General features: G+C 48.7%; 2 protein-coding genes across 2 annotated transcripts; both read right to left on the reverse strand.

Moving 5' to 3' along the window:
• Positions 1-8,823: 8,823 nt before the first annotated feature.
• Positions 8,824-9,454, reverse strand: LOC119628451 (uncharacterized). Its single transcript, XM_038010624.2, has one exon. The coding sequence runs from the start codon at positions 9,345-9,347 to the stop codon at positions 8,973-8,975; it is 375 nt and encodes a 124-aa protein (XP_037866552.1). The 5' UTR covers positions 9,348-9,454; the 3' UTR covers positions 8,824-8,972.
• A 12,306-nt stretch (positions 9,455-21,760) lies between these two features.
• LOC105842836 (uncharacterized) lies at positions 21,761-22,761 on the reverse strand. Its single transcript, XM_038010736.2, has one exon. The coding sequence runs from the start codon at positions 22,290-22,292 to the stop codon at positions 21,918-21,920; it is 375 nt and encodes a 124-aa protein (XP_037866664.1). The 5' UTR covers positions 22,293-22,761; the 3' UTR covers positions 21,761-21,917.
• Positions 22,762-25,224: the final 2,463 nt, after the last annotated feature.

The following is a 25,224-nucleotide window of genomic DNA, read 5'->3' on the forward strand; positions in this document are numbered from 1 at the left end:
CAAGAACAGTGCTTCGCAGAATCTACCACCGGATCGGAACCACAACTACTTTTAATTACTTTTTTTTTTTTTTTTTGGTCAGGAGGAAATCGCCGGACTTCCGCCCTCCCCTGGGGATGAAGGGCGGGGTATGTCGGAGTCGAACTGACTAAAACCTCCTGTCCCCAGACCGACATGTGAAGGGGACCCGAAACCCTTAGAGGGCCAGGGCTTGGGCGAGATCCGCCTCCCTGGCCCCCGCCCGACGGCGGCGGGCTTGCGCGTCTCTCACGCGCCCCGCCGCCTCCTTCTGCGAGATGGTGCACTCGCAGAAGTCGAGCATCGCCTTCCACGACTCGTCGTCGCCGAGCACCGATGCCACAACACTCGGCAACGACAAGTCGTTTCCTACTTTTGCGACGAGGACACGGCGCCACCCCTCCCATGCGGGGCAGGCGACGAGCGTATGCTCTGCCGTGTCCAAGTCGCAACCACAATGGTGGCACTCTGCCGTCGGCTCGGCTGTGATCCGGTGCAGGAACTCACCGAAGCAACCATGCCCAGTGAGCACCTGCGTGAGCCGGAAAGTGAGGCGTCCTCTGTCACGATTCACCCAATCCACAAGGACCGGGCGAATCGCCTCGACGGTCCTACGACCAGCCGAAGGATCAGCCAGCCGTCTGGACCATGACTCCAGCACGGACCGCCGAGATTGGGCCCTCCGCGCTCTGAACACACTGGGGCTGGGACGCGCCACGTCCCGGGCACGAAGGTCAGCCCGCCACTGATAGTCAGCGGCGAGCGCCTCCGCTTCCAGAACCCAAGGCGGCGTCCCAGCCAGTACACACGCCGCCTCAAAGGAGATGGTGCGATAACCACGGATGACCCTGACCGCGATGGTGCGTTGCGGCCGTTGCAGCAGCTTCGCCACCCCCGCGGTCAGGGACTGGCCCCACACAGGTGCCCCGTATAGGGCCATTGATCGCACCACCCCCGTATAGAGACGGCGCATCACCTGGTCAGGCCCCCCGACGTTGGGCAGAAGCCGGCTTAACGCGCCGGCCACCCCCAACAAACGAGGGACCAGGCTCTGAAAGTGAGCACGAAAGGTCCAACGACTGTCCAGGATGAGGCCGAGGTACTTAAACTGCACCCCGACCCCGATACGGACGCCTCCAACCACGATATGGGCATCGACAGGTGGCACTCTCCGGGGCCGGGAACCACATGGCCTCGGATTTACTGAGCGCCACGTCGAGGCCCAATCTCCTGATTTTGCCGACGACATGCGCCACCCCAGCGGTAGCAAGACGGGCAGACTCAGCAAAACTACCCCCCCGGGCCACGACCAACGTGTCGTCTGCGTAACAGATTACGCTCAGGCCCGGGAGGAGGGCACCTCTCAGCACCCAGTCATACCCGATATTCCACAAAAGGGGGCCGAGCACCGACCCCTGTGGAACACCGCGCACGACCGGGAACCGGTCCGTGTCCGGTACACGTGACCGATCTGTCCTCCAAGTAGGAACCCACCAGCCGGCGAAGGTAGGGAGGCACTCCATGTCGTTCCAGCGCCCCCCTTATCACGGACCAGGGCAGGGTGTTAAACGCATTGGCGATGTCGAGCGACACCGCCAAAGCCACCCCACCCCTGGGGACGGCCTCCTCCGAGAGGGCCCGCACGCGAAGGATCGCGTCTACCGTTGAGCGGCCCTCTCGGAAGCCATACTGCTCCGCCGACAGATCGGGTCCCACCCTGACCAGATGCTGGATGATGCGGGCCGCCAGAATGCGTTCCAGCAGCTTGCCCACCTCATCCAGCAACACGATGGGACGGTACCCGGCGGCAGTATCCGCCGGGCGCCCTTCCTTTCTCAACAGCACGAGTCTGCCCGTCCTCCACGATGAAGGAAACCGTCCCGACTCGAGGCAGGAGTTGTAAAGCCTCAAGAGTCGGTCCCCTAGGGCACCAAGAGCCAAGGCCCAAACCCGGCCATGGACGCCGTCCGGGCCGGGTGCAGTGTCCTTCGCACACATTTTGCGCACGGCCACACGGAGCTCCGCCCCCGTTATACGGGGCACCTCAGCAGGGACTTCGCCGTCGTATTCCGGCTGCGCGTCCATAGCGGGAGCGGCGGCGGCGATGCCTGGCGCACTCGCGCCTCGCCCGAACGCACTTCACGCGGAGTTGCGCAATTTCGGGCGACCACCAGTACGCCTGGCGATTAGGAAGTCGAGGGCCGATCCGGGGCATCGACGCATCACAGATGCGACGCATCGTGTCCCGGAACCATCCTGCCTCTCCCTCGACCTCGACCGGGTGTGGACGCATGGGCGCCCACGCCGCCACCGTAGGGGCTTCCATCAGGAGCTCCTTATTCAGGCGCTTCAGTGCCCACTTGGGGAATGACCGGGACGCACCACGGGGGTAGTCCCCGTGGACGTCCGCGACTGCGGAACGGGCGGAGAGATCAAACCGAATATATTGGTGATCTGACAGCGTCTCCGCCCCCTCCAAAACTCTCCAGTCGCGGATACGGCGTGCGATGGCCGGGCTTGCGAACGTAACGTCCACAATAGACTCGCCCTGCCACCGCACGCACGTCGCAACCGAACCTCTATTTAACAAACAGAGGCCGGCCGCGTGCGCCCACCTCTCCAGTAGCCTACCACGAGCGTCCGAGCGGGGGGAGCCCCATGCGACAGACTTCGCATTGAGGTCCCCCGCGAGAATCACTGGACGAGGAGCGAGGCGGCGAGCAATCGCCCCGATCTCGCTCAGGAAATGCCCGAACTCGACGGTAGGCCTGTTCGGAGAGAAGTACGCCCCGATCACGACGGTCCCTTCCAGTTGCACCGCGACGAACCCTTGACCCCTGGTCACCATCGCCAGGGGGGGGATCGCCGCGTCTCTTCTTATGACTATGGCCGCCAGGCCGCCGTCGTCCCCAAACCAGCAATCATTTGCTGGGGGAACGAAGTACGGCTCGGCGACCACAGCCACATCTATGGACCACTCCGCCATGCTCTGAGACAGCATGTCCTTTTTTTTTTTTTTGGGCTCTGGCGGAGTGGTTCAGGTTTCCTTGCAGGAAGCGATAGGTGTGGTCCATTACTGTTGGACCACATCCATCGCCCCCTCCCCTTCACCGCTGCCCCCGCCCACCGGCACCGGCGCCGCATCGGGGATTACAGCGTTGGCCAGTGCTCCTCTGGCCAACCTTCTCTTTTGTCGGCGCTTTGATTTTCGGCGCCGGTTGCGTTCGGTATTATCACCGGACGGGAAGCACGCCTTGCCTCCCGCCCGGTGGTTTGCCCTGCGCCCGGCCGCAGCGCACAGAGCGCAGTGCGGGGCGGCTGTGCAGGACGCCGCTTTATGGCCCGGTTGGCCGCAGCGGAAACACAGACCGCTACGGTCAACCGAGCTAGTGCACCTAGCGAGGCCATGCCCGGTGCTAAAGCATTGGAGACATCGCCAGGCACGTGGTTCTTGGAGACGCACGTGGGCCGCTATCCAGCCCACGCGCAGTCTCCCCGGATCCCCCATCGATCTTCCTGGCGGAGGAGTGGCCAAGGAAGTGGCTGCCTCCACAGGGCAGCGCGCCCACGCTGACCTGGCCCCAGAGTACCCTGAGCGAAGTTCGCCCACGGTCACGCTCTCCAGGGCACATCCACCTTGAGCGGCTATTGCGGCTGCCACCTCCTCCTTGGTAGCACAGTCGTCCAGGCCGGTGATTCTAATCTCGGCCATCCTCACCGGCCTGTGCACGCGCACCTCATCCTCCGGCAGTGCCACGCGGAGCGTCGCCACTAGTTTGTCTGCGATGCCAGAACTATCGGCACCGGGACACTCCAGCAGCTTCGCTCCATTGGCTGTATGCCGGAAGCGGAGGCCCTCCTCCGCCCCGATTTCGTCCAAACTTACAGCCGCGCGCGCTCGGGCCATCACGTCATTATAGGTGAGGCCCTTTTCGGCGGCGGCCGGTAGCAACGTCACTACGACGGCAGCCGACCGCGTTGCGCGCGGCTTCTTCTTTTTGCCGTTCTGCTTCCTGGTTGCCAGTGCTCGACTCTCATGAGGAGCAACCACGGCCGCCAGCTCTGTGCTTCGGGCTGCCGCAGTTGGCGCTCGACCCCCTCTGGGAGCTGCCAGAGCCGTTGTCTGCTGCTTAGCTTTCTTGCCCCGCTTCACCACTTCCGTCCAGCCCTCGTCCATGCTTGACGGGGGAGCAGGAAGGGGACGGGGTTGGGATTTCGGGGCAGGATTCTGGGCACCCGTACCCTTGTTATTCTGGTCCCGGCCTCTACGCCGGGCCAACCTCGCGGATGGCGTGGGGGTAGAGGTCGGCCGGGTGGCCTGGCCCCGCGGGGCGGCTGCGGTTGTTGGCGCCGGGACGCAATCTCCGGAACCAATCAAAGAGCGGAGTATCTCCTCGAGGCCGGCAAAGTGCTTGCTGACCTCAACCGCCACCGCCCGCGAGATACAGGCCACCATTTCCTCTCTGCTTGGAAGGGAGTAGTCCACCTCTTCTATCCCAGCAGCCGTGTTGTGTGGCCCGCGAGCCTGCAATCCCGCAGCACGCGAGGGTGAAAGAGGCGGCGGTAGCGCCGGCCACTCATCCACCATTCTCGCCAGTGGCGAACGGATGTCTTCAGCCCGCGCTGGCGCAGGGCTTAGCCTTCCTCTCCGTGCAGACGCAGGGGCGGCCGATATCCGCGGAGGTAAATTAACGTATTGATGAATGATTTATCATCAAAACATGACTTGTGTACAACCACCTCACAGCGACCGTTCTAAGCCCGCACGGGTAAGTACCACCACACCGCCTAGTTCTGCCGCGAAACCGAAGGCAGTAAAAGTGTAGCAAAGTATGGGACAGTTACTACAATACAATGAGGACTCGGACCTCAAGTATCAGTGACGATGTCATTGGACTCTGATAACCACCAACTTTAAAAAAAACGTTCTGGATATTCTTCTCAGAATACATAGTTGACCTACGATCACGCTATCGTTAATACTATACTGATAATAATATTATCTATTTCACAAAGCGTTGTAACTTAGTATGTAATAATAACATTACTTAGTACACAGTACACTGATTAACCGATTAATTGTTTATTTTTCTCGATTTTCTGTTATCTTTCTCAAAAATAATGAATCAGGAAACACATCGACCTCTCACTGCTTTTTTAAACTAAAAATGCTCTAATTATATGACATGTTGTGTTCAAAAAGAAACCTCTTTCCTATTTCGTCGGCTTATTGCAAGAACTCATTAACTGCAAAAAATCACTAAATGCGTTTTTATCTATAATGGGCTCATTTTTGCATATTCTACAAAATGCAAAAACACACAAATTTCTAGCTGGCCAATTTTAGCCGTTACGTCTTTGGTAGAAAATTGATAATTGCAACTTTGGAAGTCAGGCATTTACAAAGATTCACTAAGCAGCATTAGTTATTTTTATTAAATGGATAATTATTTGAAAACAGCATACATTACATTACAGAACTCATTTTCAGCATCTAATTAATTTTATCAAAACAGTGTAGTATAATATAGCTTAAAATTGCATTTCGATAAAATTCATTATTTACATTTAGTTAGTTTCTGTAATGAATTATTTCATCACAAATGCACAATAAGTAATCTTAATGATTTTTATCGATATTAATATAATATAAATCATAATATTAAGATTTCCATAAAATCATTTATTCTTTTTCCTTATTTTTTCCATTTTGTTGATGGCATGATTTTAATAAGTTAACATCGATTAAAAGAACATAGTAACTTCTTGCAGGCTACGTGGTCCCTCGGTTGTAGTTTAGTGAGTTATATAGGGTTTGGTGAAATGCGACAAAACAGCTTGTCTAGGAAACACGGGGCATAAGACGAAACCGACGAACGCGGGTGAGGGTGGGTTTGCGCGGGACGAAAGAGTACTGCCTCGCTCGCTCAGTTTGCGGCGAGATACATTGATTACCACGCCTGTTATAGAAGTTAATGATTTCTGACAAAATGCAACGAAATAAATGTTTCAAACAAGGATGAGGAAGCAAGATGTTGGAGCAATTGAAGTTCTGAACAACCTTCGCACAACCTAGCAAGCAAACACCTGACCTACAATAGCATCATTCTTTCCACGGGTGTAGAAGATGTTAAATGATACACTGGAGAACGGGCAACATCGTTATCTGAGAATCATACCAGTGGACTACGATTGCCAACTTGTATTTACTGATAGGATGGTTGATATGGCGTATGGCAAGCCCGTACGAGTTGGTACCACCATCGAAGCGAAGCAGCATACGGAACAATTTAGATTTAGATTTCGGGTCTCAAGATGGGTGGTGGCTTTCACGTTGGATCTCTATGAGCTGCAGTAATCACTGTAACACCAGACAGGCTTTTTTATATTTTTTTAGGATTGAAGGATTACTGGTGGCCCGGAGGCCTTTCCAGATTCACCAGGACATGTGGGCTAGCAAAGGATCAGCCAAGAGGGGTGGGATTTGCTAACAGCTGTCCGTGCGCCTCCGAAGAAGACCTAACAACTCAAGAACAGCTGCTTCGTGAATGAATCTACTACCGGATCGGAATCGCAACCCACAGAGAAGACCCGGCGAGAAACTCAGCGAGCTGATGCAAGAACGTAATCAGTTTCTGTTATTCTTAATGCTATACTTAGTTCAAGTTACCCACCTTGAGGTGGTTGAACGTAAGTATTTAGAATTGGGCCACACACATAATATGGATATCGATAATATGCATAGTTCTATCGAGAATCAAATGTGTCTTATGCCAATTTTTTCTATGGTAGACCTCTGTAATGTTTTAAGATTGGCTAGATCGAACAGAAAGCTAAAAAAGAAAAAAAAAACAGCAAAGACGCCGTATGAACCTATAGTAATGAGCCACTCTGATATCTTGAACCTAAAAGAGTTGAAAAACAAATTAATGTTTAATAAGTCAATTGACACTGTAGGACTACAGTGTTTGAAGGTTAAATGCTTCAAGCTTGGAAAGACCGACTTAAAATTGTTCAATATAGGTATGACTACGTTTCCAATTTTAAAGACCTAGCCTGCAGAGCTACACCATTGGTATAATAATATACCTGATAAAGAATGATCTTCCTGAAGAAGAAACCTCTGATACAGATTTTTTTAACCTAGATTTTTTTATTTGTTTTATGTTTTTGTATGGTGTTTAAGCTCAGTTCCTAATTTTCATTAAAAAATACATGATTGAATGAATACATGAGTGATTGACTAACAGGGAGAAGAAAATTATTTTTAGTTTATTATTTAAGTCGTCGTGGCCTAAAAGATAAGACGTCCGGTGCATTCGTATCTAGCGATGCACCGGGGTTCGAATCCCGCAGGCGGGTACCAATTTTTCTGATGAAATACGTACTTAACAAAATATGTTCACGATCTACTTCCACGGTGAAGGAATAACATCGTGTAATAAACTCGCATAATTATAATTTGCGTAATTACTGGTGGTAGGACCTCTTGTAAGTCCGTACGGGTGGGTACCACAACCCCGCCTATTTCTGCCGTGAAGCAGAAATGCGTTTCGGCTTCAAGGGTTTTTTTTTTATTGCCCTTGTAGGCAGACGTGCATACGGTCCACCTGATGGTGAGTGTTTACCGTCGCCCATGGACTTCAGCAATGCCAGAGGTAGAGCCAAGCCGCTGCCTACCGCTCAATACTCTCCACAAGCCTCGTTTGAAGAAGGACATGTCACAGCGCTCGGGAAACACCGTGGAGGGGAGCTCATTCCATAGCCGGATGGTACGTGGCAAAAAAGATCTCTGGAAACGCACTGCGGATGACCGCAGTGGCTCCAGATAGTATGGATGAACTCTACTCCGGTGGCGGGCGGTGCGATGGTAAAAACGAGATGCCGGTATCATCTCGAACAATTCCTCAGAGCACTCCCCATGGAACATACGGTACAAAATACAGAGGGAACGGAAGTCCTCCGCAGACCCAGAGGTTCCAAACGATACGTGGGAATGGGATTATCAACAATCCAAATGGCCCTCCTCTGTATAGGTGGGGCAGCGTTGTGACCATACTGATACCTTAGAACTTATATCTCAAGGTGGGTGGCGCATTTACATTGTAGATGTCAATGGGCTCCAGTAACCACTTAATACCAGGTGAGCTGTGAACTCGTACACCCATCTAAGCAATAAAATAAAAATAAAATGATGTACAACTTTTGAGACTGCGAAGTTGTCGTGAGTACTTGGCAATATTAGCTATTGCAAGTTCTTACGTCAACTGTTATGAAAAAAATGTTTTTGATTATTATGTTATTATTCGTTTTTGTTTATTTCAATAAGGTTTGATAAGTATTTTGTTGGTTTATTTTAATTTAAGAAATAATTAATTCACATATAAAACCGACTTACAGTAGCAAGAAGTCATTAACTTTTAGTTTTAGTTTATAAATAATATATAATGTTATATGATTAGCGACCCTCACTTGTTTTAATTAATATACATATTAAGCAATCCAAAACATTCAGTTTTTCTCACTGTAGTTATGTATGAAGGATAATATGGGCTAATCAACATAACCACTAACTAATTCCAACTAAAATGCCGTTTTCCCAAAATAATGAATATGTCACTTAATGACTTCTTGCAATAAGCCGACGATTTAATATTATTGGGAATTCGCAATAATATTAAATTAATGAATACAGCTACAAAAAAATTTTTTAGCTTAAAAATGCTTGCCGAAAAGAATCTATTCTGTGACGTAATTAATTTACTTAAAAGATGTGTAAATATAAAAAAAACGAACATTTTCAAAAAAAAGCGCCTTTATTTAAACAGACCCATCTACATCATGACCTCGAGTCGCAACCTAAAGCACAGAAACCACATCAAAAGTCATTGAAGGTGCCACGTATCTTTCACTGTTTAACACACAAAAGCGAAATCCATTTGAGTCGTCGCTATTCACCGCATCACGAATGGGAAAATCGGTTCAATAACGTCGTCCAGGTCTGTGCTGGATGGCGACAGCTGGGCTTCGTAGGTCGGGACTGACATCAGCTTCCCCGCAACGATCAGCCTACAATTCGTCCCGAGGAGCTGAACGCTGTCGCCCTTCCAACGTTTGTTGATGTTCACAAAGCCGTTTCCACCCATAAGGTTGATGAAACCGTAGTTATTCGTCACCTCCACCCGACAATTGTTGCCAACCACCTCGATGTCGCCGTAATTAGTACGAACATAAATCACGCAGTTGTTTCCGACTACTTTGAGAAGACACGAGTTCGTCTCCATTGTCACTTTAGTATTGTTACCAACAATATTATTGCACTCCTTCATGTTTAGTAGAGGGAAAAGTAATAAATTACAACACAATAACTTATCAACGATTTTTAACTTGAAATTGAAATTGGAATACGCTATATGAATTTAAAATATACTTTTTTTGTGTTTAAGTCGTGTTTTCTCAGCTGCTGGGAATCCAAGAATGGTGCTTATTTTTTTTTTTTTTTTTTTTTTTTTCCTACCTAAGCTGATAGCCCTAGCGGCTATTTCAGCGTAGCCTTAACTTTAGTAGGTGAGCTCACGGGGCTCAAACCTGACGATGTTGCTAACACGAACCCTAGCAAGAGTCGTGCTTCGCAGAATCTACCACCGGATCGGAAACGCGACCCACTGAGAAGATCCGGCGAGAAACTCAGTGGGCTGTGTCTGAGAGTTAATTTACTCGTCGAGCCCTTCGTCGCAAGCGACGGGTTCGACGAGAACGGTGACCGGTGCTTGAAGTACCTAAAAGCACCGTTAGTGGATCAGGAGGATCCGAGATGACGTGTTTAGGGCGACGTCGACTGCTTTCCATTCTGTCCGCAGGATCGGGAATGTAGTTACCGGCGGCCACGATGAGAGGGTTCTCGTGTCGTGCCGCTTTATCGAAGTGGCGCATGGACGCCGACTGCAGATACTTACTGATGGACTCTAAGTCCAGGTCGTCATGGAGGTCGACGTTCCTGACGAACCACGGGGCTCCGACGGCTATCCTGCAAAAACGGGATTGAATAATTTGAAAGGATTTTAAGTGTATGCGGGCCGCGTGAGCGAACACTACACTTGCATAGGTCATGACGGGGCGTATGCAAGTTTTGTAGAGTGTCACCTTATTTCTAAGGGACATTTTACTTCGCCTACATATCATCGGGTAGAGACGTCCTAGGATGAAGGCGGCACGATCGCGTACCGTCTTGATGTGGGGGCGGAATGTCATCCTACTGTCGAGGGTGACGCCTAAATATTTGACCTTCGGGGCCCACGGTATGGGCTGGTCGTACATCGTGATTGGGCGAACGGCGGGGGCGGGGTTATTGACGCGCCTAGTCGGGAGAGGGATGCTCAGCGTGGTGTTCGGAGGGCGACCCCTTTTGAAGAGCACCGCTGTGCTTTTCGTGGGGTTAATGTCGATGCGCCACTTCCGGAACCACTGTCCCATGGTGGTAGCTGCGGTCTGAAGTCGTCGATGAAGCAACGCCTTCTTCCTACACGAGTAGTAGATGGCGGTGTCATCGGCGAAGAGCGCCAGATGGGTCTCCGGAGACCGGGGTATATCGTTGATATACAAACTGAATAGTAACGGGGAGAGGGCGGAGCCTTGCGGGACTCCGGCTGTGACGTGACGGGGCCGGGAACGCGTTCCCTCGACTCGATATCGGAACGAACGGTTCGACAAGTAGTCTCGTATGATGAGCACGAGCCTGTCTGGCACTCCCATGTTATACAGTTTGTATATCAAACCGTTGTGCCAGACTTTATCGAACGCCTTCGCTATATCGAAGAAGAGGGCTCCTGTCGGAATGGGTTTCCGCCTGTTCAGCCCTAGTAAGATGTGCTCCGTGAGGCGGTGCACTTGATGGACGCACGAGTGTCTGGCGCGGAATCCAAACTGCTCGTCTATAAGAATTTTATTCGCGGATACGAAGTCCCAGAGGCGTTTACGAAGGAGCCGTTCGTAAAGTTTGCCTATCGCCGGGAGGAGACTGATGGGGCGGTAACTCGCGGTTTCGTTCTTCGGTTTGCCCGGCTTGTGTATGCCGATAACGTCCGCTTCTTTCCACGCCGCGGGAAAGATGCAGTTCGTCATAGCAGCATTTAATATGGTGGCCAACATCGTTATCAGTTGGGCTGGTAACAGTTTAAGCACGCGGTTGCGGATGCCGTCGGAGCCGGGAGCTTTCCGTGGTTGTAGGCTATCGATCGCCTCCTTGACCTCGGAAGTGGTAATGGGGGGTAACGCGTCCGAGGGCGGCAGGGAAGCTCTGCGCTCGACCTCCCTGTCGACGAACTCGGTGTGTTCGGGGTCCGCGTGTTGAGTGCTGGTGGTGCACTGCTCTTGCAGTGCATCGGCCAGCAACTCTGCCTTGTCATCGTCATCGTAAGCCGGTGATTGGCCTGAAGGGCGTACGAGAGGCGGCATAGTGGCTATAGTTTCGGACTTGAGGGTCCTAGCTAGTTGCCAGTATGCTTGGTGAGTGGGCGCGAGTTCTTCTAAATAACTATCCCAGTTTTCGTTTCGGGCGTCGCTTAAGCGGGATTTGACCTCCCGCTGTAAGCGACGCATCCGAGTCCGGTTTGAATCCGTGGGATATCGATCGTAGGCCCGGATTGCCGCGTTTCTGATTCTAACGAGGTCCCTAAGATCGGGGGAAAGTCTGATGCGGTGGAAGCAGTCCTCCACATCGACTTGTTTCGAAGATCTTATGATCGCCGTCGAGACGTGATCAGTGAAGATGTTTATGGATTCGACGGTATCCTCGGGGGATGGAGTTGAATCCGGGCCGCAAGGGAGGATTGGTGGAGCGGTGTCAGCTAAGCACGTGCCCAGCTTCTTCCAATCCACCATGGTCCTCGTATCTGGTTCGCGGTTGAGTGGGCGACCGAGCTGCATGACGACAGGTCGGTGGTCTGAGTCGAGTTCTGACATTGCCTCGATGGAGCGTAAGCGCAGAGTTACGTTCCTCAGCAGTGCCAGATCTATTGTGCTCGGACGACGCGCGGCGTTGTACGGATAGTACGTGGGGGTCGGGGGGTTGAATATTTCGAATGTGAGGTCGTCTATGAACGCGTCGAGACGCCTACCGTTCACATTCGTGCGATGGCAGTTCCACCTAGTGTGGTGGCAATTTAAATCGCCTGCCAGGATGACCGCGTCCCCCATACCGAACAGTGTCTCGAGGTCACTGCTCAGGAGGGGTTTGTCAGGGGGGAGATAAACGGATGCGATGACGATCGGCTGGTGTCCCGTCAGCGCGATGCGGCACACTGACGCCTCGATATGTAAGAGCGAGGGAGTATCGAGAGGGACGCAGTGCAGGGCCCTCCTATAGTAAATGACAGTCCCGCCCTTGCGGGCGGAGAGTCTGTCATTCCTAACCATGACGTAATTCGCGACTTTGGGGTCGCGACGCGAGGGCTTTAGGAAGGTCTCCTGCACCAGAAGGATGTCGATGAGATTATCGCGGAGAAACTCATATACTTGATCGCGCTGACGCGCGAGTCCGTTAGCATTATAAAATGCTAACTTTATGGAACGCGGTTTTTCCCTACCGTTGCACGCCATTGATTACCGGTAATCAAACCAGCGTGCGCTGGACGGACTCGATGACGTCGATGTACTCGAACGTCGCGTTTAGGCGGTCTTCGGCCGTGACCGCTCTGCGCATGGCGTAGGCGAACGCACGCATGCGGTCGATATTTATCGCGGCGATATAATCGCGCACGATTGAGAATTCGTTAACGACAGGCCGCGCGGGGCCGGGGCGAGGCGCGGGACCGGGCGCGGGGGCGGGGCGCGGCGCGAGCAGGGGCTGGGGTGCCGGTGGCTTTCCTGCCAACGTGAGCGGCAGCGGTTTTGCCCACGCGGAGACGGTGGGCACCGGTGCCGGCACGAAGGCAGGTTTCGGCGCGCGGGGCGCCGAAGTCTTAGGGCCGACGGTTTTTGGAGGCGCGTTGGCCAGACGCTTCCGCGGGGCCTTGGGGCATCCGCGGTAGTTGGCTGTGTGGCCCTGCTTCTGGCAGAGCACACAGCTCGGTGGTTCAGTCGCTGTCTCTTTGACCCGCGAACAGTCGGCTGTCGCGTGGTCGCCGAGGCACTTTACGCACCGCGGGCGCGCGTGGCAGTTGCGCGCGGAGTGGCCGTATAACTGACAGCGGTGGCACTGCCCGGGAGTGCCTTTTTTATATGGGGCCTCGACGGTGACCCCGGATAAGCCGCAAACGGTGCGGAGGCTTGAGGCAATTCGTTTGCCTTCGGCGGTTGGTTCCAGCGCGACGAGAACCATGTTGTATGCGAATTTATCGCGCCCGCTGTGCATACGGTGCACACTTATAATCGCGTACGTTTGCCTAATTAAATCTTCTTTGATTAGCTCGACGTCGAGCTCTTTAGGTACTCCGCGTATTACTACGCGGAGCTCGCGGTCCTCCTGGAGTGCATAGGTGTGGTAGCCTATGCTCTCCTTTCGGAGGTAAGAAGTGAGGGCCCTATGGTCGCCCGGCGTTGCGACTTTAATTTGTATCCCGTGCGCGAGATTACGCGCTTGGGAGTAATTAATTTTGTTGGCCGTAAGGGCCTGGGATACCCGGTTCCACGACGACTTTTCCCGCAAGATGACCGGCGGCGGCGCGGGAATTTTGCGGACGGACGCGGGTTGGGGTCGCGGCGACGGGGTTGCGCGGCGAGGGGAGTCGGGAGAGACCACGACTTTTGGCCGCGACGCGTTCGCGGCCTTGGGTTGTTTCGGCGCCGCGGACGGTTCCACGGCGCGGGCGCGTTTTTTCCCGCGCGTGACGGTTTGGAACCCATCGGAGGTTCCGGGTTCGGGGCTGGCGGCCGACTCGAACTCCATCTCCGACTCGGAGTCGGAGCCGGAGCTCGATGCCGCGCAGGACGCTATCGACGCGGGCGCGGGGGTGGGGGGCGACATCGGCGAGTCTGGGATATTCGCGGCGGCGGCGAGCGGTGCGCGGGACTGAGCTGCTAATTTGGCTTTATGGGCCTTAAATTGAGTCATGATGTCCGGGCAAAACTCCCGGACGAAAAGGACGAACATGGCGGGGTCGTCGTCCGCCATGGTGGTTGTGCCCAGGGGGGGCGTCCCCGGGACTTAAAGCAACTCGCCGAAAGGCGAGTCCCCTGAGTGGGAGTTTAAACCCCCTGCGCTGTACCAGCCAGCAGTGATTTGCAGGGGGGGGGATGCCTATGCCGTGAAAACGGCAGTCAGCTGGGATTGGGGTGGAGAGTTTGGGAAGGTGGGGGCCCCACTGGGTTGTGAGTGCCACAACAAGCGGTGATCGCAGTGGGGGTTAGTCTCGAAAGAGACTGTTTTTTAAAATGATAGATAAATAAAAATAATAATGACAATGGATTGGATGTTTTGGTGATAATATGAAATTGTCGTTTTCGATTGCAGAACTACGAACTCGAATTACGCTTTACTGAATCAAGGTCGCGATGCCAGCGACAGAGCGTCCGGAATGCAAAACAAAGTCGCGATCAAAGCGACAACGACGATGTCGTGCAAACTAGACACACAATCGCGACAGCAGCGACAATTATTCAGGAAAACGCGTCCGGGCTCAACAGCGTTGCGATCGGAACTGATGAATGGTGCTTATTGATCGCGCGACCATTTTATAAGCGCGTGCGCACATTGTCCCCCGCGTGCCGCTGCCATTAGGAGTCCCCTAAGTGCCTCATCAATTTTTTTTCCAACCTCTAGTGACCTCGAGGGGTCATGCTAGGCGTACCGAACGAGTAGGTGAGCTCATGGGACTCTAAACTGTGGACTTTGCTTACAATGATCCTAACAAGAGCAGTGCTTCGCAGAGTCTACGGATCCGAATCGGAAACGCAACCCACTGAGAAGATCCGGCGAGAAACTCAGTGGGCTGTGTCCATGGGTGAGTTCACTCGTCGAACTCTTCGTCATCCATTAATAACTGCTTGAAACGCGCGATTGTCGAATCGTTTGTAGTAAGTAACCTCAATTGACCGTGATCAATTCTATTAGAACCTTGATAGTGGTTTACTGAGAAATGTATAATATATTAGATAAAATACCTATAAGCGGGAAGTTATTTCATATTAAACATCGAGAATTCCGATCTCGATCACATGGTGGAAACAGGCGGCAACACGCCCCACCATCAATGTATACTTTTATTGATTATTACTTAAATTATAGTAGAGCTTTAATTCAGAAACGTAATTTAAAATTAAACAACAAAAATAAATTCTCTACTATGAGCGTCATGCTAATAACGCAATATATGTCGGAGATATTTTTTTTCTCCTACTTATGCTGATAGCCTTGAGAGGCTATTTCAGCTTCTCCTTGACGTGTAGATGAGCTCACGGGACTCTAACCGGGAGTGTTGCTAGCACTGGCCCTAACAACAGGAGTGCTTCGCAGAATCTATCACCGGATCTGAAACGCGACCGGCGTTAAACTCAGTGGGCTGTGTCTATGGGTTAATTCGCTCGTCGAGCCCTTCGTCGCAAGCGACGGGTTCGACGAGGACAGTGACCGGTGCTTGTGGTATCTAAAAGCACCGTTAATGGATCGGGAGGATCCGTAATGGCGTGTTTAGGGCGACGTCGACTGTTTGCCATTCGGTCTACAGGGTCGGGTATGTAATTCCCAGCGGCCACGATAAGCGGATTCTCATGTCGTGCCGCCTTCTCCAAGTGGCGCAATGATGCCGACTGTAGATACTTACTGAGTCAAGCTCTAGGTCATCATGGAGATCCACGTTCCTTAGGAACCATGGTGCTCCGACGGCTATCCTGCAAAAATGAGATTGAATAACTTGAAGGGGTGTCAAGTTAGTGCGTGCCGCGTGAGCGAACACTGTGCTTGCATAGGTCATGATGGGGCGTATGCAAGTTTTGTAGTGTCACCTTATTTCGAAGGGACAATTTACTTCGCTTGCAAATCATGGGATAATGTCGGAGACGGTCATTAGTTTGGTAGCTAAACGAAACGCAGCACGATTCCTGAGAGATGGCAGCACGATTGCGGTATCGTCGGAACTCTGCTAACTTCGTGCTACGACAGAGCCTAGCGGATGGAGGCGAATAGACGCCATCACACTTACCAACCAGCTTTCTTGAAGAGCGCTGCCTCCGTCCTAAGAACTGTCATTCGTTTTCGTTTGCTAACGTTAAGAGAAGATTTCTAAATTGTTCTAAGACAGCAAACGTGATTGGTGTACTCAATATTTCTCTTAGCTCGATCACCTTATTCGCCCCTATGATGTTTGACGATGGTGTTAATAATTGTGGCTTCTCCAACATATAATTATTTCCAACGTCCAATTTTTTTCTCTTGCGACAACGAACACAAAAGCGTTTTTATTCATGCCTTCTCAAAAGACGCATAGCCCGATCACGGGATCCCCCAAAACCAAAAATCAGGGAATGCTCGTAAGGCAAAAAAAAAATAACAACAGTAGGGACTTAGGACTGAGCACCATGGGAAGGTATGCGCGCTAATGTGAGTGCTATTCTGTAACGATAACGTAATAGCAGCAATATCATGTGTATCAATAATATGATGATCATTGTAAATCGGATCTCATCTGACTTTGTCAAAAGTAAATGACACATGACGGAACTAAAGATTATCGATCAATAAGCTCGTAAAAGCGCCAATGCCGAGTTTTAACGCAACGTTTTTAAAACGCCCGTGCGAATGAGAGCTAAAGAAGTGTAAATTAAAACTGTTTTCAAAGTCAAACGTATTGGTTGTATGGTGTCAGCCATTTGACAACGCAAAGATCTCGGGTACTTTGTCAGAAGTGACGAAGAATACCTCGAGAAATTGCTTTAAGGAAGCAGTAGGAGAAAACAGATTCTGAGGAAAGTGACGCGGTCCCTGGCGACGGAAATAAATGTAATAAATAAGATAATGCTTAGTCTTGAGGTAGGTATCGAGTATCGATGCGGTCAGGGCGGTTCGTGGATACCGCACCGTCTCGTTTGAGGCGGCGTGCGTGCTAGCTGGGACGCCTCCCTGGGACCTAGAAGCGGAGGCGCTCGCTGCGGATTACGCGTGGCGATGCGATCTCCGCTCCAGGGGGGAGCCGCGTCCCGGCGCGGCGGAAGTTCGAGCGCGGAAACTTCAATCTCGGCGTGCCGTGCTCGAGGCGTGGTCTCGCCGCCTGGCGGACCCCGCCTACGGGCGACGGACTGTCGAGGCGATCCGCCCGGTCCTCTCGGACTGGGTGAATCGCGACCGAGGACGTCTCACCTTCCGAGCGACGCAGGTGCTCACGGGACACGGCTGTTTCGGTCGCTACCCGCACCTCGTCGCCCGGAGGGAGCCGACGCCGAAGTGCCACCACTGCAGTGGCTGCAACGAGGACACGGCGGAGCACACGCTCGCGTACTGCACCGCTTTCGCGGAGCAGCGCCGCGTCCTCGTTGCAAAAATAGAACCGAACTTGTCGCTTCCGACCGTCATGGCTACGATGCTCGGCAGCGACGAGTCCTGGCAGGCGATGCTCGACTTCTGCGAGTCCACCATCTCGCAGAAGGAGGCGGCGGAACGGGAGAGGGAGAGCTCTTCTTCCCTCTCGGCGCCGTGCCGCCGCCGTCGAGCCGGGGTTCGGAGGAGGGCGTTTGTCCAGCTCCAGCCCCTATGAGGAGGCAGTCTCCTCCCGGTGATGGTCACGGGGCGACCTAAGGGGGTTGAGGCTGCGCCGCACGCTACCGTCACTCTAGCGCGCTGGCACCAGGAGGACGGGACGGCGCGTCGGCGGCTGCGGACTGCGATGCGGTCCGCATTTTCGTCGTCGCTGTCGTCGCCGAACATACTGTTGAAGAGCAACCCGGTCGGCGGTGTATCGCGTTCCGACCCGGCAGGCTGGTTCTGGCCCAGCGGGGTATCCCGGAACACCAGCGGCACCGCCCGGGCGGCCTGGTAGGGCCGCCGTACCGCGGAGACCGACGTCGTTGGTCGTCGACTATCGCCTCGACGACCCGTCGGTCGGGCGTCCTCGGGGTGGCGCCGCGTGTCTGGTTGTAGTGTTGACCGCGGGAACCCCCCTACTCTGAACGGGTTCTGACCCCGGACGGAGATCGGACGTCGGGTGTAAGAGTGCAGGGGAGTCGTTTAGTGGGTGGGCCCTAAAATCCTTGGGCCCGCGATCTGCTCTCAACACCTGCAGATCGTTGAGTCTCACATAACCCGCGCGCCCCCTAGGCGCGGGTACCTCGTAGGAGGTTCGGCCCCCGGCCCGAAAAAAAAAAAAAAAGGTATCGCGTATCGATGATACCCGGCGACAGAGGAGGTGTCCGCTATAGGTTTGTACCTATAATTGAGGTGATATTTGTCATGTACTTTCTTGTCAATTCGTCGATGTTGATGAATTGATGATCACTTTGTTGGTACAACTAATTAAATAATAAAAAGTAATCAGGCAGAATGCTCAAACTGGGTAGCAGACCTTCCTATCATCTCAGACCACAATCTATTTTATTTACAAAACAAATATGACAATAACATAAAGAAAACTAATATATTTTTTACTGGTGGTAGGACCTGTTGTGAGTCCGCGCGGGTAGGTATCACCGTTCTGCCGTGAAGCAGTAATGCGTTTCGGTTTGAAGGGTGGGGCAGCCGTTGTAACTATACTGAGACCTTACAACTTATATCTCAAGGTGGGTGGCGCATTTACGTTGTAGATGTCTATGGGCTCCAGTAACCACTTAGCACCAGGTGGGCTGTGAGCTCGTCCACCCATCTAAGCAATAAAAAAAAAAAATCATCACTACTGAGCGAGAAATGTAAATAATAATATTATATACTTTAGTCGATTAAAAAAACCCACGCCATAGTACTTAGAATTCGATTACGCTTTTCATAATAATAAATAAAAATAAAAGAAAGTCTTGTAAATATGAACACGATTGCTATTAATTACCTTTTGTATAAAATTCCATTCATATTATCTAATAGGTGTCCGGTGAGTCAACGGAGGAAAACTGATTTAAAATATTTCTTGCGATACTTTTACGACGTAAATTAGAGTACCACATAATAGTATGGACCTTATTGTTTAGTACATTGATTTAAATATACTAGATGAGTAGTTACCGCGACAACGCGTAACGACTCAATATAAGCCCATAGGCGTATACCCGGCTTATTTCATTCTGTTAGGTACTTGCGTGCGTGCCGTCGTCCGAGTAATAAGTCCTGAAAAATGGGTAAATTTGTGGCGAAAGAGTGCCTTTCGAGGTTGGAAATACACAAAAAGGCAAGCGGGATTACTTTTCACACATAATATCATGATTGATAAAGTATTGCCAGTAAATAATCTTTTGGTTTTCGAATGATTATAGGAAATTTTTATATTAATGAAATCCAGAAATTTTCGAAGTAAATTATCAAGTTGATTCTGGCTACCACAATGGTTTCTGAATATGCGTCTGAATAAAAAAAAACACACAAATACAATTATTACACAATTATAAATTATTTGTATTAGTATTATTGAGCTCGTCCACCCATCTAAGCAATAAAAAAAAACTTCATTTAAGTTTATTCAAAATTGTTTTAGTTAAAATATTTTATTTATTAATTAACGCCTAAATAATAAATATTCTGGCGAAATATGTCTTATAGCAGGCAACATAAATCGTTCTGCTTCAAGTAATATTACCATCTTTATCCAACTAACGATACGCCGCGTAACTAGTGAACTAGAGTAAGAGAGATGGATATATGTTTAATTTAAAATGTTTATTAGTTTCAAAGCTACATCGTCGTCGCATAAAGCGGCTACACTTTTGTGTATGCAAGGTACTGAGGTTTGCTCCTCTAGTTATATTTCAACTCTCTGGTTTAGTAGGTACATTTAAATTTGTATATAATTCGCAGTTCATTGATTTCCTAATTCTTATTAATTGTTTGTTGAGATCGGTGGATGAGCTCACGGCTCACCTGGTGTTAAATGGTCATCGGAGCCCGTGGACATCAACCACGTTCATGCCGCCGCCCATCTTCAGACCTGTATAAGTCTAAGTCTAAGTCTCAATTTTTACGATACAATACGAGTTCGAGTAGGTATATTATGCCTATATGTAAGATGGTCTGAAGATGGGCGGCGGCATGAACGTGGTACCTTTGAGATCTAACTGACTAAATTCAAATTTTAACCGACTACATACAAAAAAGAGCATTATTTCCTCAATTCTAAAGTTCATTTGCTCTATCGCTAGCTACTCATAGTACAAACTCCACAGATAGCCGAACCGGCACCAGATAATAGAATAAGATAAGGATAAGCAGAGAAAACAATGACTAACGGTTAAAATTGTATAATCTTTATTCAATACATATCATTACTATGATGGTTGTTATTTGAGTCGACTATTATCAAAGCCGGCAATGTGACTTTTGGACAATTATTGGTAAATCAGAAAAACGAATTATTCACTTTGTATTCCATTGGCAGTCACAAAACTCTTCTGAACGACATCTTAGATAAATAACAGGTTAAGTATTAACCTTTATTTAATGCAGGTTTTGAACCGTATTCTTTGAAGGAGACGATTATATTCAAATCAATCTGTATTGACATATCAATAACATTTTTTTGTCCAAATGCACAGATTGCCACCTTTGATAATAGACGACTCATTTATGTACTAAACAAACTGCGTAGATGAACGCAAAACAAAATTTAATACACACCTGTATTCAGAGCCTGTATCAATACTTTTCAAGTCGTCGTGGCGTAAAGGATAAGACGCTCGGTGTGTCGTGTCGAGTGATGCGACTGGGCCGGTGTTCAATTCCCACAGCTCGTAGTCTAAGGGACTATTCCAGCAACGCACTGACTGCTAGGTGAACTCACGGGACTCAACCTGAGAGAGTTGCTAATAAGAGCAGCCCTAGCCTTAGCAAGAGCAGTGCTTCGCAGAATCTACCACCGGATCGGAACCACAACTACTTTTAATTATACATAGCTACTTCGTTCTTGTAATATTCTATTATCATTTAACATACATACATACATAGTTATGTAATAAATTAACGTATTGATGAAACATGACTTGTGTACAACCACCTCACAGCGACCGTTCTAAGCCCGCACGGGTAAGTACCACCACACCGCCTAGTTCTGCCGCGAAACCGAAGGCAGTAAGAGTGTAGCAAAGTATGGGACAGTTACTACAATACAATGAGGACTCGGACCTCAAGTATCAGTGACGATGTCATTGGACTCTGATAACCACCAACTTTAAAAAAAACGTTCTGGATATTCTTCTCAGAATACATAGTTGACCTACGATCACGCTATCGTTAATACTATACTGATAATAATATTATCTATTTCACAAAGCGTTGTAACTTAGTATGTAATAATAACATTACTTAGTACACAGTACACTGATTAACCGATGAATTGTTTATTTTTCTCGATTTTCTGTTATCTTTCTCAAAAATAATGAATCAGGAAACACATCGACCTCTCACTGCTTTTTTAAACTAAAAATGCTCTAATTATATGACATGTTGTGTTCAAAAAGAAACCTCTTTCCTATTTAATATTATTGGGAATTCGCAATAATATTAAATTAATGAATACAGCTACAAAAAAATTGTTTAGCTTAAAAATGCTTGCCGAAAAGAATCTATTCTGTGACGTAATTAATTTACTTAAAAGATGTGTAAATATAAAAAAAACGAACATTTTTAAAAAAAAGCGCCTTTATTTAAACAGACCCATCTACATCATGACCTCGAGTCGCAACCTTAAGCACAGAAACCACATCAAAAGTCATTGAAGGTGCCACGTATCTTTCACTGTTTAACACACAAAAGCGAAATCCATTTGAGTCGTCGCTATTCACCGCATCACGAATGGGAAAATCGGTTCAATAACGTCGTCCAGGTCCGTGCTGGATGGCGACAGTTGGGCCTCGTAGGACGGGACTGACATCAGCTTCCCCGCAACGATCAGCCTACAATTCGTCCCGAGGAGCTGAACGCTGTCGCCCTTCCAACGTTTGTTGATGTTCACAAAGCCGTTTCCACCCATAAGGTTGATGAAACCGTAGTTATTCGTCACCTCCACCCGACAATTGTTGCCAACCACCTCGATGTCGCCGTAATTAGTACGAACATAAATCACGCAGTTGTTTCCGACTACTTTGAGAAGACACGAGTTCGTCTCCATTGTCACTTTAGTATTGTTACCAACAATATTATTGCACTCCTTCATGTTTAGTAGAGGGAAAAGTAATAAATTACAACACAATAACTTATCAACGATTTTTAACTTGAAATTGAAATTGGAATACGCTATATGAATTTAAAATATACTTTTTTTGTGTTTAAGTCGTGTTTTCTCAGCTGCTGGGAATCCAAGAATGGTGCTTATTGATCGCGCGACTATTTTATAAGCGCGTGCGCACATTGTCCCCCGCGTGCCGCTGCCATTAGGAGTCCCCTAAGTGCCTCATCAATTTTTTTTCCAACCTATTCTAGTGACCTCGAGGGGTCATGCTAGGCGTACCGAACGAGTAGGTGAGCTCACGGGACTCTAAACTGTGGACTTTGCTTACAATGATCCTAACAAGAGCAGTGCTTCGCAGAGTCTACGGATCCGAATCGGAAACGCAACCCACTGAGAAGATCCGGCGAGAAACTCAGTGGGCTGTGTCCATGGGTGAGTTCACTCGTCGAACTCTTCGTCATCCATTAATAACTGCTTGAAACGCGCGATTGTCGAATCGTTTGTAGTAAGTAACCTCAATTGACCGTGATCAATTCTATTAGAACCTTGATAGTGGTTTACTGAGAAATGTATAATATATTAGATAAAATACCTATAAGCGGGAAGTTATTTCATATTAAACATCGAGAATTCCGATCTCGATCACATGGTGGAAACAGGCGGCAACACGCCCCACCATCAATGTATACTTTTATTGATTATTATAATAATAATATAGCCTTTTATTCAGATCCATATTACAATTATATGACTAAAATTAAATATAATATATAAAACTTAAATTTTATTTAAACCTTAATCTAGTCTATTATTTGAATTTTTCTTATTTTCTGCAGATCTGTTTGCCAATCGACAAAGGCCTCCTCCAACCTTTTCCACTCATGTCTTTCTTGAGCCACTCTGTTCCATGTGACGCCTGCCACTTGTCGTATGTCGTCATCCCATCTTTTTTGCGGTCTACCTTTTTTCCTTTTACTTTCTCTAGGATACCATTGTGTCACAACTTTGCTCCATTTATCTTTACCTCTAACCATATGCCCTGCCCAACGCCATTTAAGCCTTCTAATTTTGCACCCTATATCTATTACCTTTGTTTTGCTTCTTATTATACGGTTACTCAGTCGGTCTGACTTTTTCACGTTCATCATGCTCCTCTCCATTGCGCGTTGGCATGATGCAAGCTTGCTAATCGTGTTTTGTGATAAAGCCCATGTTTGACTGCCGTACATGAGAACTGGTAGTACGCAAGTATTAAATAGTTTGCTTTTAATGTTCATATGAAGATTTTTGTCCTTCATAATTTCTTTCAAGCCCCAGTACCTTCTCCAGCCATTAGTTATTCTTCGTTCAACTTCTTTGAGCACCGGATTATCATCTGTTATTAGCTGTCCCAAGTAAATATATTCATCGGTGTAATCAATTTGGTTGTTTCCTAAGTTTATGGGAATTCTCTCTCCGTTTGTCATTATTTTTGTTTTTTCCAGGTTCAGTTTTAACCCTACCTTCTCGCTCTCCGTTGATAATTCGTTTATCATTCTTGTGATGTCTTCCGACGATTTTGCAAATAACACAATATCATCTGCGAATCTCAAGTGAGTCAATGAGACACCGTCTACATTGATACCGAGATTTTCCCAATTTAGAGCTCTGAATATGGATTCTAGTACCGCCGAGAATATTTTTGGTGACAGGGGATCTCCTTGTCGTACGCCTTTGCCTACTCTGAAAGGTTCACCTTTCTTTTCTAATTGTATTCTCGCAGTATTCTGGCTGTAAACATTTTTTATTAACCGGATGTATTTGTGTTCAATTCCTTGTTCTTTTAATGACTCCCATACCTTTTCATGAAACAAAGAATCGAATGCTTTGCTATAATCAATAAATGCGATATAGTAGGTGCATTGGTGTTCTTTATACTTCTCCATTACTTGGCGTACTACATGAATGTGGTCGATCGTTGAATAGCCTTTACGAAATCCCGCCTGCTCGATGGGTTGGTGTTCGTCTAATATTTTTTCAATCCGATTAAGTATGACCTTGGCGAATACCTTGTATATGTTGGACATAAGGCTAATAGGGCGGTAGTTCCCAATGTCATATTTGTCTCCTTTCTTATATAGAAGTAAAATATTTGATTCTGTCCATTGCCGTGGGATAATTTCGGTTTTTAATATCTCATTAAACATGTCGGTGAGAACTGGTGTTATAATTTCATTACTTTCTTTTAGAATTTCGTTACTTATGCCATCGGGTCCTGGTGCTTTGTCTCTGTGTTGACTATCTATAGCTTTTGTTACTTCAGTTTGAATGATGTTAGGGATACTTGAGGTTTCTGCTAGGTAGATATTGTCCTGAGCGGTGTTGTGTTCGTAGATTTTTTTGTAGTAGGACGTAGCGATTCCTAATATATTTGTTCTATTATGGTGCCATTCTCCGCTGTTGTTTTTAATCTTTGCGATCCAGTCATTTGAAATTGTTAATTCTCTATGAGCTTTTTTAATGCCTCCCGTTTTGGCTATATGCTTTTCAATAATTTCCATTCTACTCTTTTTCCTGTCCGTCCTTATACTTTCTTTGATGTCTTTACTAATTTTCGCTAAATACCTTCTTCTGTCTTTTCCTTCTTTTGCGCTGATTAGCTGGTTTCTTTGCTCTAGTAATTTCATGGTATTAGATGTTAGCCATTTTCTCGGTTCAGATCTAATCTTGTCAATGTGTTGTACTTGATCGTTAATAATATTCTCTATCCAGTTGTATTTTTCTTGGGTTCCCTTGGTATTTGTGTTCTTTTTGAAGTCTGTGAGTTTATCTCTTAGGTTGGCCACGAGTTGTGCCATTTGGTGCTTGCTGAGCTTACCGATTGTTAGTTCCTGTCTTGGTCTAGGTTTCTTTGGTTGTACTGATTTTATTTCAGCTC

The sequence above is a fragment of the Bombyx mori genome, chromosome 4 (genome assembly GCF_030269925.1).
Source record: "Bombyx mori chromosome 4, ASM3026992v2".
Taxonomy (NCBI): Eukaryota; Metazoa; Arthropoda; class Insecta; order Lepidoptera; family Bombycidae; genus Bombyx; species Bombyx mori.

What these genes read in the sequence shown, in the direction of transcription:
- LOC119628451 (XM_038010624.2), bottom strand. Translation starts at nt 9,347, where the DNA reads ATGAAGGAGTGCAATAATATTGTTGGTAACAATACTAAAGTGACAATG.
- LOC105842836 (XM_038010736.2), bottom strand. Translation starts at nt 22,292, where the DNA reads ATGAAGGAGTGCAATAATATTGTTGGTAACAATACTAAAGTGACAATG.